Below are 16,195 nucleotides of genomic sequence, written 5' to 3'. Positions count from 1 at the left end.
TCTCCTGCTGCTTGGCAGTTCCATCTTCAAGATCCTTTGTCTGATACATCTGCCATCTCCCCTTTTCGCAGGTCTAAACCATCTCAGCTTTACCTCATCAAACTGCTATTCCCTCTGTGTACTCATTACTAAATCCTGATCTCTCCCACTGAAAACTACATCTTCGATTGTCTGTGAAGGTTCTCAGTCAACCAGGTCATCGTAGTCTATGGAGCTTGGGGGGGGAGAAAGCATCTGGAGACATTTCATCTTTTATCCAAGAAGCGTCTTTAGTTCATCTTCGACTGCCACCTGCAATTCGGACTGCTGTGTTTTAGTCATTTCAGCTATCTCCAAACTATACATCATAGCATGTCTCACTACCACCTTGTAAACCTTCCCTTTCACACTCGCTGATATCCTTCTGTCACAAATCACCCCGGACACTTGGCTCCACCCTGCCTACACACTCTTCTTCACCTCTCTTGTGCACTGTCCATTGCTTCAGATGGTTGACTGCAGGTATTTAAACTTCTACTTTCACTACCTTTGCACCTCGCTACCTCTCTCATTCACACATATGTATTCTTTCTTTCTTCTATTGACTTTTGTTCCTCTTCTCTCCTGAGTATATCCTCACTTCTTCAGGCTCTTTTCCTTTCTTCCTGCTCTCACTACAGATCGGTGCCATCTGCAAACATCAAAGTCCACAGAAACTCCTCCCTGACCTCATCTGTCAGTGATCACCATTTTAAACAAGAAGGGGCTCAGTTCAGATCCCCAGTGTTATCCCAGCTCAAACTTGAACCCATCTGTCAGCCTCACATACTTCTCCTTGAAGAGGCATAAGGAGCTGGTTCACTTCCTCACTTCTCCGCAGTGGGGCGATGTTTCAGACTAGTGACGGTCCAGCTCCATAACCCGGAAACAGCATCACTAAAGGTCTCTTAGCATCACGCTTCCAACATGGCGGTGAATCTGACAGACCTCTCCCTGCCTCAATTAGAGGGACTGAAAACCCAGCTAGACCAGGTAGTGTGCCTAGTTTATCCGTGTGTGTGTGTGGAATGTGTCCTTATAAAGGGGTCTAATCAGAGCTTTAAGCGTGCTGAGAACGGGCCCGGGTATTCAGCCGGCTAGCACCACTGATGCTAACAGTGCAAACCCATTGTTGTTGATGCTGTCGGCACACCTTATCAAGTCAAGTATAAAACCATTGGTTGGTAACCGTGTGCCACTTGCTTTCTACGCGTTGTGTCTTTTTGCAGGAAGTTGAGTTCTTGACGTCTTCGATAGGTCAGCTCAAAGTTGTCCAGACCAAGTATGTTGAGGCAAAAGATAGCTTGAATGTCCTAAACAAAAACAATAAAGGTGAGTAATAATTTTAACTTCTGACAGCCTACCTCTGGTAGATTGAAAAACATGTTTATCTCAAGACTCAAGAGGCGTGAAACTGACTATATCGGCAATAACTCGTATTATTATATATTAGATGCACCGGTATTCAAATGAAATGCAAGTAGCAGCTACTACCCTGTTTATTTACTTCCCCTTTTAACCAACCAGTTAACTGATAAATGTTATGTAGTGAGAGTGAGGAGCAGGTTGAAGACAGCCTAGAGAGGTTTGAAAGTCAGCACAAGTGTTGAATGAATGCCATGTTGATGTCAGAGTAGAAAGGTCAGACTGCTTTGAGTTGATGGAAGAACAACAGCAACTCAAATAACCACTCTTAATAACTAAGGTCTAAGACATTCATCGGACGTCCTCTATGAAAAATCAACTACACATCCTGGATTATAGTGTACATGACTAAATTTTGTGGCTATTACCCCTTTCGCAGTTTCAACAAAAAAAAAGCAAGAGCAAAACACAGAAGGGCTGAGGCGCTGATCTGAGCTCATATGCACTGTAATGATATAACCAGTCATCACATTAAAAACGACACTTGTTACAACCTTATTAGTTCTTATGACACCCCCCACGACCATTTCTGGCCAAAAACAGAATTCTGCTTTTTCAGTAATGTTTGCTGGAAATCTGTGGCTTAATTTGATTTATTATTACCTCCTCCTTTCTCCTCTCTCATATAGGAAAAGAACTCCTTGTGCCTCTTACCAGTTCTGTATCCTTTTGTTTGCACTGGACAGTAAGTGTTTTGCTGTGTTGTATGATGTGCTTTAAATTACGTCATGGTTATCTTGAGCTATGCATGTTTGTCCTTGACATTCCTGTTACTCAGATGTATGTCCCTGGGACATTAAATGATGTGGAACACGTTTTAGTGGATGTGGGGACAGGATACTATGTTGAAAAGGTAAAAAAAAAATAATAAATTTGCAATTTGAAAAGCCATGAATGGATTATAATGAAACAAAATGTTTAAATGTGTTTGAGTTGTGTTGAGATTTCTCCTTTATGTCTCTGCAGAACGTGGAAGACTCAAAGGCATTCTTTAAGCGCAAAATAGACTTCCTCACAAAGCAGATAGAGAAAATTCAGCCGGCCCTACAGGAAAAACATGCCATGAAACAAGGTAATTTCCTTATCTCGGTGCACCATCATACAATGTGACATTATACTGGTTTTAAGCACTGTATGAGTCAGAATTCTGGCTGGGTTGGAGGGGGATGAAATACTTATTTTATTCAATGACATGCATGTTTCTGGACTTTTTATTTTTTTCTTCAATTAAAATGAAATTATCCTAAAAATTAGACGACAGCAATTATGATTATTTTCACCACATTAATGTCGACTCTTTTTGAATGGATTGAACCTCAGTCTTGAAACTTTACCTTTACCTTTTGATCTCATCGGCAAAGCTTCATGTGTGTATCTTGCAGAGTTGTGATACAGTTGTGGTGACAGATTGTGCCAAATAACAACCAAATTACTCATAGTGCCTTTGCAGTTGTTTCCCGTACAGAAGGTGTCTTCATAAACACATTTTATCATCATTGACAAAAACACAGACTTACAAGGTGAAGATGATATCAGCTGCAAATCCATGTCCACTCATGTGATGAACCACGTTGGATAATAAGTTTGCAATGCAACATAACTCCCCCACATCTTCACTGTGTCTGTGCCAGGCATCGTACTTGTCCTCACTCTGTTTTTTTTTGTTTTGTTTTTTAGTTCGTTTAGCCTTGGCTTTTTTACAGTACAGTTTTTGTTTTATACACTAAAGAGTAGTAAACTAAATACTTAAGTAGCTTTCAGCATAGCTAGCTAATATGAATTTTGATGAATTAACCTATGAAGATGACATTTGATGACCTCGCCTGTACCCTCAACCTAGTACACTAATGCTGGGTGATTTAACCCATGTGTAAGTTATATAAAACAGCATGTTAGTGTTGTTGGGTTAGTAACGACTTTACACCTTGGCATTTATCAATGAAGATGTGGTTCAACAACCATTAGAACAGTATTCGGGTTTATCCAGGGGTAACTAGGGGCAGAAACCCCCTCACTAACTTTTGATTCAAACACACTCATTTTGTTCTAATAGTCAGGAATTAAATATGACAGAAACCACTCAGAAAAGAGCTTCAAGGGTTATTCTGAGTAAGCTATGAAGGGTAATAGAGCTAAAATACAATAAAAGTCGTTCATCAAATCACCTGAGTGAATAGTTCAAATGTGAAGAAAAGCAATGTTTTCAGCCTCTCCCATCCAACAGGAACAGCATGCTAAATTAAGAAACAGCTCAACTGAAAGTCATTTGTATGCTTATGAACTGCTCAGTCTTTAAATTTGGCACATTTCCTGCCCCCCTACTGTCTGTATTGCAATGGAATTCCTGCACTACGCAGGGGTTAGTCTAAGGAGGGGCCAAATGTCACTTTAGTGACTATTCTTTGGGATTTGGATAATATAAATTATTAATCTAGCAAGGATTTTATGTATATTCTTATTGATTAAACTAGCAATATATAAAGAAACTAAATGTTTTTTCTGGGACAGCAAATGTTTGATCAGTGGACTTATGAACCATGACTGTTTTTTTTTTTTTTTTTTTTTTTTTTTATGAAGCCATGTGTTGAGTCTTTAACATTAAAGAATAACGGTAATTTCCAGTGTCCATGCCATTACAAAAGATGGGTATGAGTGCATATCGGAAAATGTTAATGTTAATCGATAGCAGCGTTGAATTTATATTATACTTGTCTTCTTTTTTGCAGCTGTAATTGAAGTAATGAACATGAAGATCCAGCAGTTACAACAGAGCCAACAAGCCTCGCAAATGGGGACCACCAAGGCATAATAAGAACAGCTGTTTGAACTCCTTATGAGCAGGAGGATTTTTTTAGTTTGTGTTGAGAAAACATGCTTCAATCTGACGAGCACAAACCTTGTTTCAAATATATTACAAGTAGCCTGTTGTTATTGTAAAGCAGCCATATGCGCTTGGTCAATTTTAAATTAAATTGGGTGTCCAGCATGTTTGATTATTAAAGAGGTCACTGTGGATTCAATGAACATTGAAGTGTTTGTGTTATTGTGTTTATCAGTGAAAGTCAATAAGGACAGCTGTTTTGTTTGTAAGACTGAAGATTGTAAAAATGCACTACTAGACTCTACTTTGGTACTACTTACAAGACGCTGCACTCCCACTCCCATGTTTTTATTTATTCTGGTTAATTAAATTCACAGGGGCTGCGCCATCCTTTCTGACTTGTTTAGAAGGGGTTGGGTTAGAATGAAGCTTGCAGGGCTTTAAAAGGCAGACAGTGATCATTGTTTCTGTGTTGCAGTGTTTCAGGTGTTAGCAGGGATTTTGATTTATTGCACAGGCTGGGTAATCAGTAATCCACTAATCACATAGTGTTGTGCAAATTGTGTTGCTTTTGAAAGACTGTGGTAAACGAAGTCCCTGTAATAAGTTTGACTGAGGTAAATCTCAAAAACAGTGACCTCTACAGGACATTTTGACTGTTTCAGAGTAAACTACAGCTTCTCTACAGCAGTTTTTTTTTAATGATCTAATTTTGTCAGTCCTCCACAGTTCTGATTTAATTTGCAGATTTAATCAGCCAAAAGTGAAATCACGTGTGCGGGTTTTATGAGAGCTGCGTTGATTCAATCGACATGATTTCATCAGTATTGTCGTGCTGGAGCAGCACCGTGTCAAGTTCCACCCACTAATTACTGTTTAGGTGAACTTCGCCCGGTAACCCAGTTTTGTCCGAACTGCATGCTGTCACAGTTCACATTTTAAAAACTCTCCTTGCTTTTACTTTTCCTACTGCGACAACACGAACTTATTGGACTGGCTCTTTCCAAAGCTAATTCAAGGCTGTTTGGCAGTACTCCGTTTCCTGAGGTCACAGATGGTTGCTATGCTGCGTTGCTGTTGCCGTGGAGGCGGAGTGCAGCCTGTCGGGACGGTCGGTTGAAGATAGAGGACGTAACTGTCACATGCTGGAGGAGAGTAGCGAAGTTTATCTGCGGGATGAGGATCTGAATGGAAGAAATTCATGAGTAAAATGGATAGTGCTTGTTAAAAAAATATAGCGAAAAAAGTTTTCGGTGTCTTAAAGATAACAGATCTCAAAGTTGTCGTGCGCGCGGACGTGCCTTTGGAACTGGAGCGCGAGCTGTCGTTTAACCGTACTGCCGCAGTTGTTGGAAGAGACCTTAATTAAACGTAGACACCAAGATCAGCAACTTCGACTTACGATATTTAATAGCAAACTTCGCACGACAATTGAACTATCGGTTCCCCGCGACTGACGAGGACCTACGGAGAAGATCAAATCAGCATGGTGAGTTTTGACGAGGCCTTGTTGCTAGCTAACGAGCAGCAACCTGTTTGCTTCCTTTCTCTCGTTTCACACACGCGTGCTGTGTGAAGTTTCTCAGATACTTGTGTGCTTTTTCTTTGATTACACTACACTTTGTCTTTACGTTTCTCATTCACCACAAGCACTTCTCTTGCATTATTTTAACATGTCAAACACATTAGCTTAGTTTAGCAGTACGAAGTGTAGCCGGTGTCGTGTGCGGGTAAGACGAGAGCGAGTTAGCGAAACATGGTGGTGTCACTTGTTACATATGGCAACGTTACGGTAGGACACCAACCAAAGACCCTATTCGGCAAACACGTATTTACGAACTCATTGACTTGGTGTTGCTGCTTTACGAGTAACACTCGGTGTGCGTTTTAAAGTTGGATTACACGTGTAGTAAATATGGCACGTGATTTGTGTTAAACGTTAGCACCACTGTAGCTGAATAGCCCGTGATAAAGGTCATAGCACTATGCGACGTTCATTGTGAAAATATAAGAACACGTACAGCAGGGGTAATGATGATCGATGACAGCCATTTTAACCAGAGGGAGACTTATTTAAGCGAACTTTAAATGAACACAGTGAATATCACTTCGTGTTTGAAAGCGCTCAGGCATGTCGGTGCCATGTGCTCTTCTCGACCCTCAAAGTACTTCTAGTATTTCACTGTAAACCCAGACCTGCTGCTTTTGTAATACAGTGTTGGAAAGCAGATTGGATTGAAAATAAGATTCTAGTACTGTGTAGCTACTCTAAATATTGCACACTCGAGATTTTACAATGGATGACAGGTCAAACTGCCTTATTCGAGTCATGCTGCCTTGAGGCGGGTCTGCGCCATGTACGGGTGTATGTGAGCGACTGAGAGGCGGAACAATGGTGATAAGCAAGCCAATGAAAATTCAGCTGGGGCTTACGTGCGTATGCGTGTCAATGCTTTAGTAGTACTACTTCAGGGCTCCGGTGAATGTGTGTGAAGAGTCGACACATTTGCAAAGCTGGATTAAAGGATCGCTAATGAACAGAGTTCATCCATTGGATTGGCTCTGATGTATAATGCTAAATTAGCTTTGAATGTCTATTTAGGATCTTGACTGACCTGTCTTGTTGATTGACTTGACATATGGCACACAAATGTTTTTTGACACTTGAGACTCATCATTTAGGGGGTGGGAAAGCGCATCTGTAACCGGAAGGTCGCCGATTCGTTCCCCGGGCTCTCTGTCCTGGTCGTTGTGTCCTTGGGCAAGACACTTTACCCTACCGCCTACTGGTGATGGCCAGAGGGGCCGATGGCGCGATATGGCAGCCTCGCTTCTGTCAGTCTGCCCCAGGGCAGCTGTGGCTACAACTGTAGCTTGCCTCCACCCACCAGTGTGTGAATGCGAGAGTGAATGAATAGTGGCATTGTAAAGCGCTTTGGATTTATACAGCGCTTTTCAAGGAACCCAATCTATTATTATTATTATTATTATTATTATTATTATTATTATTATTATTATGACTCATTCAATTTGTTGTTTTTTTTAAACTCCAGTACATATATTAAAAAAATATCAAATCAAAAATATCAATTAAGACCACAGTGCAGTAAGTACAACACTAAAGTAATCTCTTTATTCAGTAATATACATGTTTTTACACTATACAAGGCTGTACACAATCTCTCATTTTTAAAAATTACATTTACTCTTGCTACAATTCGTCCAGTCTTACTTTCACTCCACTTTGAGTGACATATTTGAATACCACTTTCTTATGATTGATGAATGTTTCTCAGAAATTAGTAACCTACCAACTGTATGCAATTATGTGTAATGTTTGAAGGAAAAATCTATTTATTCTGTCTCTTTTAATGATCATGCAGGTTACCACAAAGGGAGCGGGCCTGAACCCCAATGCCAAAGTGTGGCAGGAGATTCCTGCCCAACAGAGTGAGAGTCCCGAGGAGATGGACAATGCTCCATGGCTCAATACCTGCCCTCCTCCTGCTGAAATGACCGAAGGTATGTTTGCAGGGAAGAAAAAGTTAGTTCCTCTTATATGGTACTACACTAAAACCAAACGTTCTCACTTGTACAGTGTTTTTTTTAAATAAAAAAATAGGGAGTTGCTGTGTGGCAAGTATAGACATGTATAGTAAAATTATAGACATGGTATGAGGAAATGGTTGAGGTTGCTTCTCTTGTCCATGGGAGTGTGCAGTAAATGCAAACATGACAAACCTTGTTTTGTGTATTATAGTATCAACAGTTATGACATAAATGTTGCACAGTGAGGATTGAATGAATTAAGTGTTCAGGTTCACTAAACTGAAAATTGCTGAAAAAGCACTCCAAGGGATCATTAACACCGCCCAAAAGATCACTGGCTGCCCTCTCCCCACACTGGAAGTTCTACACAACGCCCACTGTTTTTAAAAAGGCCCAAAACATCATAAAAGACACCTCACATCCTGGCCACTCCCTGTTCGAACTGTTGCCCTCAGGCAGACGGTACAGGGCAATCAGAGCAAGGACTAATAGACTCAAACACAGCTGTTATCCAACTGCAATAACACATCTGAATACTACAAAAAAATGTCCATCACGCCACTCTTGTGTTAATCTATGCACGGTCTGAAGCATGTGTGTGGGAATGTATGTGAATGTTTTACTGTTATATCTTATTAGTATTTTAAGTATTCTATCTATTTTATTTATTGAATTTTATTGTTTTATTTATATTTTGATATTGCTAGGGATGATGCAATGATCGGGGACCATTCTTAATTTCGTTGTTCTCATGACAATGACAATAAAGTTTCTGATTCTGATTCTGCTGACCAAACAGTAGGACCGGAGTGCAACAAAAGTTGGTTGGTTTTCATGAATGAGATTGGGGGGGGTTTGTTAGTGTGCTCCTGTATTTATCAGGTTCATATTGTGTAGCAAAGTTTGGTCTTGCAGTTTTGTGTTGAAGGCCAATGAAGTTTTGCTTTGTTTTTATTCCCCACCCCCCTGGAAGACCCATGAAGGTTGAGTTCTGTATTGTCCTTGACACTTCTCAAGCAGACAAACAGTCATTTCCTTTAATAAGCCCTTTGGCAAGTCTGAAACACTGGCCCATCTAATTTCATCACTTAGATTGTGCAAGTGGTACACTCTGTCATTTTAAGAAGACAGATATTGTGTCACTGATGCTTTGACTCATTTATACATATTGATTACTGTACCGATTGTCATCACCCATTTTTCTGTAGCCTTTTCTGCTAAAGTCTTATAATCAGATGTTTGAATTTCACTGGCAGTTGATCCACAATTTGGAGTTCACGTATTCACATGTCATTTTACATGCATGTAGTTGAACTAATTGGAAATCTCTTGGATTAGAGTTTGCTTAGCTCTCATTTTGATGTTAAGGGCCCGCAGGGTTATAGTTTATAGCCCGTTATAGTTTCAGTGTAGTCCTCAAAAGATATATCTCCATAGGATGAAACCTTGCACTTGTAATATTTGAAATAATGAAACATTTTTAGTGAGATTGCACAAAGGTGCACTCAGTCCTGTTGTGTACTACTTTATTGAATGTGACACTTATCACTTGGCTACTGTTTTCTCTTAGATTACTCAGATGTTACCTCTTCAGGAGGTAAAGGATACTACAGTGAAAACGTGGACAGCATTGCTGAGTATACCCCTGTGAATGACATCAGTCCGTCTGACCAGGGGTATTTAGGCTTTGACCCACAGTGCGAATCCGCCATAGATAATTCATCTGAGGTGCAGGCGATGTCCGAAGAGAGTTTGAGACAGTCTTTAAAGGAACGTCTCGAGTTCTTCTTTTCTAGGTGAGTTGTGTATAATGTTTTGTTGCCTTAATGGGACAGCAGTAATTACTGAATTTACTTTGTTTCATAACTGTAAGAAGCCATTTAACTTTTAATTGGAGTATATTCTTATATTGAGTCATTGGTGTCTGAAGTTTCTAATTTGGCTTAACTGCGGTTTTCATCTTGATTCAGCTGCACAAACAATAATTCAGGCCGATAGTGATTTAATGTTCTGAAATGTCTTTAGTATTTGCGAACTCTGTGCTTATTGAACAAAACTTATTTTAATTTAAATTATTTTATAGTGACATGTTAAATTGGACAATGTCTAACACAAAAGTGCTTAATAAATGGCTTTCCTACACTAATGTAAATGATTTAACATCAACCCCACCACCAACCACCATCATCATTTTGGTTGTTAAAAGGTTGATGTTTGTGTTTTACTATTACTGCAAAGAAAAAGCTGTAACTCAGAGAGACCAATGTTTTGGGTATTGCAGAGAGAATCTTTCAAAGGACCTCTACTTGATATCCCAGATGGATGGTGATCAGTTTGTTCCCATTTGGACACTTGCTTGTATGGAGAACATTAAAGCTCTTACCACTGACATGGACCTCATTCTGGATGTACTGCGAGGTACAAGTGCTTCTGTTTGTCGTTGTTTCACATAGACAGGCTGATACTTTTAAAAGTTTTGAACTCTAATAGTTCTTAAACTGCTACCTGCTCCAGCTTGATCAAATATAGAAGATTTAATGTAAGACTTTTTATTTATTAGGTAAATGCAATTACCTAGTTTACTACTTAAAGTGCCCATTGTTACTTTTTAAAAAGTAATGCATTACATACTTGAAAGAATTCATTACATTCCTTTTGTTTTACTCTTAGTGTGTGGTTAATTTACCACATAAATAAGATTATTCACAGTGTCTACCAACTTTAAACTGGCTACAGTGGAGCAAAGGTCTTTCATAGCTATTACATAAATGGGATATGTCAGTTGTCTTCAGCTGCACTGTGAAGATTTAGGAAAATAATAAAAAAATTTTTTTTTTTTTTTTTAATAAGCCTCCCCCATGGTGCAAGTTGATGAAACTGGGAAGAAGGTTCGACCAAACCACAGTCGCTGCATCATTATTCTAAGAGAAGTGCCGGAGACAACCCCAGTTGAGGTAAAGACGACTCCTACATGCTAATAAAATATTGCTCTGTAACCCCATACTGTCTGACTGAATAGTAAAATCTACAAACGAGGGCTGGAAACTGATTGTGCTTGCATAAATTGTGATAACTATTGTCAAGTCAGCTTTAGATGATTAAAATATTGTGTGGTAGTGTGTATGCTGTAGCTGAGTGATAGCTCTTTTTCTTTTCGGTCAGACTTTGCATGCTGACTTGTGGAGAGTGATGGAATGGTCTGTTTTAGGTCAAAATGTTTCATGTTGTGTTCCTCTCACAGGAAGTAGAGGCTCTTTTTAAGAGTGAACACTGCCCGAAACTGTTAAGTGTTGAGTTTGCGCACAACAGCAACTGGTACATAACTTTTCAGTCAGACATGGATGCACTACAGGTACGTCCCCTTATGAATTACCACAAGCTACTTTTACTTATTTTTAAACTGGTTGTACAATTTTAGGTTTACACAACCAGTTAAATATTCTATTATTACCTGGCATATTTAACTTAAAATTGCTAAATCTCACTACCAAGCAGGTGCAGTACTTTCTGATCTTTTCATGTTTCACTAAGGTTCTGCATTAAAGGAAAGAGCATTTCTACCACATTTTCTTTACTGTTTTCTTTTCTTGCCCTCAGGCTTACAGATACCTAAGAGAGGAAGTTAAAATGTTCCAAGGGAAACCAATCATGGTGAGTCAGTCAGTGCTTGTTATAGATGTATGGAGCTTGCTACGCTTTGTTTTTCACTTGATAAGCAAGAATGGGGATTTTTTTTTTTTTTTTTTTTTTTTTTTAAGGGCTTTTAAAAAAAGTTTTTCTATCAGTGATATTTTTGCTGGACTTTGCTATGACATCGTGTGCCCTGCTCTTTTATCTGATGGAGCAAATAACACTGATTTGTTGATGGTCCTGTTTAAGCCCCAGTGATGATCAGTATCGCGCTTGGAAGGACCCATATGGACTGTGGCTGGCTGGGTGGAACCTTTCACTGGCTTTCTTAAAATCTGTCTGTTTCTATGCTGTTCCTCTCCCTTATTTTTCTTTTATACTCCTTCCCCTCCTCCCCCTCAACACCTTTCTTTCCTCCTAGTCGGTGCAGTTTTTATGGCCTAATGACCGTGAGATTATGAGATCTGAGGGGACTAAGGACAGTAGAGCTATATGGGTCCTGTGGAAATGTTATATCGATATTGATTCACTCATTTTCCCTGCAGGCCCGCATTAAGGCCATTAATACATTCTTTGGCAAGAATGGCTTCTGTAGCATCCAGGATTCAGGTGTGTACAGTCAACATGCTCCACTGCAGGCCCCATATGACTCAAGTGCTCCAGTGTACATGCAGTCGATGTACAGCCCTCAGCAGCAATACCCTGTTTATCCTATTGTGTCTCCCTCCTGGAATCCTCAGCCATCAAACATGCCTTATTTCGAAACACCGCTGGTGAGAACCTTAATATACTATTCAGAATGTCCCATAAAGCTGCTATGTTATTTATTTTAATGTTTTTAATGCTGTTCAAATTAATGGCAGTCTCCATTGTAGCTAATATTTATAACCTCTGTAAACTCAAAGTTAATATTAGAAGTATCAGAGGGTTTTTTTTGTTTTTGTTTTTTTTTTAGTTACATTTGTAATGATTTTTCCTGTTTGGTGATATGCAGGCACCTTTCCCCAACAGTGGATATATGAATGGTTACAGCAGTTCCGGGAACTACAAAGCTAACTCAAGCTCCGTCAACACACATGCTGCTATGACCAGGAACCGGTATGTACAGTTATGATACAAACTTTTAGTTTATTAGATCAGTGCAGACTTGAAGTTACCATCAGATAAGATAAGATAAAACTTTATTAATCCCTCGGGTGGGCTCCTCTGGGAAATTCGGTTTCCAAAAGCACAGCACCGACCATCAGGTGCTGGCAGTGTTTGTTGTAAGCTTTAATTTAGGTAATTAAGGACTTTGAACTTGGTAAAATACTTTCTGCGGATGGTAATGCTAGCATTAACTTAAATGGAACGCAGTTTGGTACCAGTCCTTCCGGAGTCCATTATTTTGCTTCAGGACTGAAACTTTGTTCTTTAAAAAAAACAAAGGAGAAAAAAAAAAAAGAGTACTGTCAGTTTCCTCTGTTATTGTCATTTGCAAACCAATAAAGATGAGCTTTCTTGCATTGGTCTTGTGTTCACTCGTTTTATTAAAAAAAAAAAAGTGTACAATCCTGTCAAACTATGCTTTTGTGGTAGCGCTTGATTTCTGTAGTAAAACTTGTAATTTTTTTGTGTGCACCTAGAAATCATTTAAGAGGTCATCCCAGGCCTGGAGATGTGCACTCTTCTTTTGCTCCAAGGAACCGGTTGGATGGTGTGTCTGGTCCACAGGTCCTGCAAACACAACAGCTGATCTCTCTGGCCTCCTTCAACCTTAAAGATGTGAGCGGGTCTGGACGGGGCAGGTGAGTTGGTGTTATCCTACACTTACCCCTGTTAACACTAAAACGGTTTCCAATCTGATGTGGCAGTCTAATGGTATGTTTGTTTGTTTTTATAGAAGAGGCCCCAATAGAAGCACAAGGAGAAAAAGGGAAGATGAGCAGGCAACGGTCAGTCGGTTTCCTCTTTTCGTGCTCTTCATTTAAGAAGTTGACTGCCTGGACTGTGTCCTACAGTGTCTTGGTGTGCTGCTTTTTAATATATTGAATTTTATTTCTTCATTCAATGTAGAAGCCCGTCCCTGTACCGGAGGCCAAGGCATCGCATCCAAAGTTTGACCTGGCAGCCTCCAATTTTCCACCTCTGCCAGGATCTGTGGTCAGTATGCAGGAGGAAAGTGTCCCTGAGATGCGCCTTTCTGATATTGTGCGTGGCCTGAAGGTGACAAACAAGGTGAATATGTTGCCTCTCCTGGTGCTTTCTATCCTTAAGACTCTTTACAAAATGAGGTAAAATATAAATGCACAAATTTTAATTGTCATTACAGTCTGTCGGCAAAGATGTTCCCACAAACATCGCAGAAGGTCCTGTAAACAAACCTGATCCTGTAATTCCACCTAAACCTGCTGTTGTGTCCACACAAACAACCACTCCACCAGTCTCAAGGTAACCTTTGCTTCAGGCTAATATATCAGTGAATAACAAAGGTATTGAGTCTTCAACAATTCACTTATCCCTTACTTTTTTTTTTGTATACGTTTAGTGATTCTCTTGTCGTAAAGGAAGAGGATAAAACTGAAGCTCCTGTAACAAAGGAAAATGTCTCCTCATCCGCACAAACTCACACACAATCACCTTCAGAACATGCTCCCTCCACCTGCAGCCAGGCTCTTTCTACCGAAACATCTTCATCGCTTCCCACATCTCCAACATCAGAACCGGTAAGGACTTATTTTGTGCTGCTTATCACATTATATTGTCTTGTAACATCAGCTTACAACTCTCCAAACTCAGCGTGTTTTGTCATCTTGTTGTTGTTGTTTTTTTTGGTTTTTTTTAAACTGTGGTTCCCTGTTCTTTCACCAGGGTCTAAAAAAGCTCAGTTATGCAGAGGTGTGCCAGAAGCTGGCCAAAGAACCGCTGCCAGCACAATTGCCCTCTCCCTCCACTCCCACCTCTTCAGACAGCCAACCCCTGCAAGAGCTCAAGGTAAACAGGGTGGAGGAGCCTCGTCCCAATGGCCGACAAACTGCAGAGAAACGTGGAGATAAACGGCCTCCTCGGCAACCACTGCGCTCCTTCAGAGGGGGAAGTGGCCAAGCCAGAGTCCGAGAGCCAGGGCAGAAGATTCGGGAACATCAGAAGGGCCTGAACACTGGGAAACGATTTTCACCACAGCGGGCAGCCAGACGCAGTGGCAAAGAACAGAATATCCCTCCAAGTTCACCAAAGTAACCAAAGGGTGGGGGAAAATGAACTGAAAACAGAAAAGAATATATGTACATATGTAATATATAAAGACAGATGCCTATATTTCATTTCATGAGTTTGTCACATCTCTTTAGATTACTGCAGGCCTGAAATTATTTGAAAAATTATAAATAGATTTTCCTTTTCGGAAAAATGTCGTCATGGATGGAATCGCAGGGTTCGCGGTGATGAAGCATACTTTGCTGAAAGTAGTGTCATGATATGATATGAGGATGTCCCTGTACATTTGTTGAATTTGTGGCATCTACATCTGTGGTTTAGAAAATATGAGACCTTGTGTCTCTTTTTAAACATGTAATTAACAAGTAATCTGAAAAACTAGTATCTATTGTCAGTTATCCATGGACTTGACATGTTCAGCTTCAGAGTGGGTTGAACTTTTGAAAGGTAAGAGTAGCAATATTTGTAGAAATGTTTGTAGACACTTGTTCTACGACTAGTGAATCTTGTCTTGAACTTATAATACTTGTTGGGTTTTGTGTTTTGCAATAATTTTCCTTTGTGGCACAAATATTGGATCAATACCGCTAACATTGGAATAAGTGGAGCAGATCTGCTTATGTCATTTTTACTAGACTTTACAAACCTTTTTCTTTTTCATAAATTATAAATATCTAATTATTCTATCAGTGTTAATGGTTGGTGGATGTAGGCAGGAAAGTGTTTGACCAGATCTTGGTGATGTTGGCATCTGCTTTGTAAAGTACAAGTAAAAAGGGTTTGTTTTGTTTTTTTTCAGCTAACTTTGGTTTCTATTTCACAAAACCAGTGTACACTGGGATTAGGTAAATAATCCAGTTAACTAGGTCAATGTAGTAATTTGGTGTTTGTGGTTCCTTCATAGTTTCAGATTGTTGAAGTGGAACAGTCATGCTGACTCAAGTCTTCGTCAGTGAACCCTCTTTACTACTAAAATATTATGAATGGCCTGAGGGACAGGGAGCAGAAATTTTCCCCTCAATGTTGAATGTTTTCACTGCTTGATTTCAAAAGTAGCATTTTTATTGCTTGAATCACACGTGCTGAATGTAGCTGTGGATCTCAAACCATTTTTAATGATTTTTAACATGTATGTTTTGTGTTTGCAAATTCAGTTTTTGTTTGTCCACATGGTAGTGTATTTTGTTGTTAGCGTTGACTACATGTTATTCAGTGTTTGTAATGTTGATGAATTGGTGTGTAGACTAATTTTTATTAGCGGTTAGGTTCTGATCTGTAATGCAGCTTGTGGCTTGACAATGAATATCTTTCAGTTACAAATGACAGAAGGGTATTGGGATGGATTTTTCAACTTGTTCTTATTAAATATGATTAAAAGAGATGAGTAATTTAAGATAGAATTCAGATGTTAACAGGGAATTTACAAGACAGGCTGTACACTCTAGTAATCAGTAGTTTATACTGGATTTTTATTTATTTTATTTTATTTTTTTAAAGCGTGCAGCTGACCGACACTGCTTGTGTTTTAGACTATAAGGAGTTATCAAACCAAACTCC

General features: G+C 39.5%; 2 protein-coding genes across 3 annotated transcripts; both read left to right on the top strand.

Moving 5' to 3' along the window:
* Window positions 1–858: 858 nt before the first annotated feature.
* On the top strand, window positions 859–4,467 carry pfdn5 (prefoldin 5). Its single transcript, XM_085406448.1, has 6 exons — window positions 859–1,011; window positions 1,248–1,350; window positions 2,073–2,104; window positions 2,222–2,296; window positions 2,410–2,515; window positions 4,170–4,467. Exons 1-6 carry the CDS (start codon window positions 946–948, stop codon window positions 4,250–4,252), a joined length of 465 nt encoding a protein of 154 aa, XP_085262574.1. The 5' UTR covers window positions 859–945; the 3' UTR covers window positions 4,253–4,467.
* A 148-nt stretch (window positions 4,468–4,615) lies between these two features.
* larp4ab (La ribonucleoprotein 4Ab) lies at window positions 4,616–15,455 on the top strand. Of its 2 annotated transcripts, XM_085406444.1 has the most exons (15): window positions 4,616–5,753; window positions 7,648–7,786; window positions 9,384–9,609; window positions 10,095–10,231; window positions 10,664–10,767; window positions 11,055–11,165; window positions 11,411–11,464; window positions 11,989–12,216; window positions 12,438–12,541; window positions 13,069–13,230; window positions 13,326–13,377; window positions 13,499–13,660; window positions 13,755–13,873; window positions 13,971–14,148; window positions 14,294–15,455. In XM_085406444.1, the coding sequence occupies exons 1-15, from the start codon at window positions 5,751–5,753 to the stop codon at window positions 14,660–14,662; spliced, it is 2,148 nt and encodes a 715-aa protein (XP_085262570.1). In that variant the 5' UTR covers window positions 4,616–5,750; the 3' UTR covers window positions 14,663–15,455. The 2 variants fall into 2 exon arrangements, with proteins under 2 accessions (XP_085262570.1, XP_085262569.1); XM_085406443.1 differs by lacking the exon at window positions 4,616–5,753 and having other exon boundaries at window positions 7,642–7,786.
* The last annotated feature ends 740 nt before the right edge of the window (window positions 15,456–16,195 follow it).

The sequence above is a fragment of the Rhamphochromis longiceps genome, linkage group LG5 (assembly GCF_057381845.1).
Source record: "Rhamphochromis longiceps isolate RC_006_pf linkage group LG5, R_longiceps_female_GT1.1, whole genome shotgun sequence".
NCBI lineage: Eukaryota > Metazoa > Chordata > Actinopteri > Cichliformes > Cichlidae > Rhamphochromis > Rhamphochromis longiceps.
This window is presented reverse-complemented; position numbering and strand designations above follow the sequence as displayed.

Coding starts and splice junctions, on each gene's coding strand:
- pfdn5 (XM_085406448.1), top strand. CDS start 946: ATGGCGGTGAATCTGACAGACCTCTCCCTGCCTCAATTAGAGGGACTG. Junction 1,351..2,072: donor CCTAAACAAAAACAATAAAG/GTGAGTAATAAT, acceptor TCTCTCATATAG/GAAAAGAACTCCTTGTGCCT. Junction 2,105..2,221: donor TTGTGCCTCTTACCAGTTCT/GTATCCTTTTGT, acceptor CCTGTTACTCAG/ATGTATGTCCCTGGGACATT.
- larp4ab (XM_085406443.1), top strand. CDS start 7,642: ATGCAGGTTACCACAAAGGGAGCGGGCCTGAACCCCAATGCCAAAGTG. Junction 13,231..13,325: donor AGCGGGTCTGGACGGGGCAG/GTGAGTTGGTGT, acceptor TTGTTTTTATAG/AAGAGGCCCCAATAGAAGCA. Junction 14,149..14,293: donor CATCTCCAACATCAGAACCG/GTAAGGACTTAT, acceptor TTCTTTCACCAG/GGTCTAAAAAAGCTCAGTTA.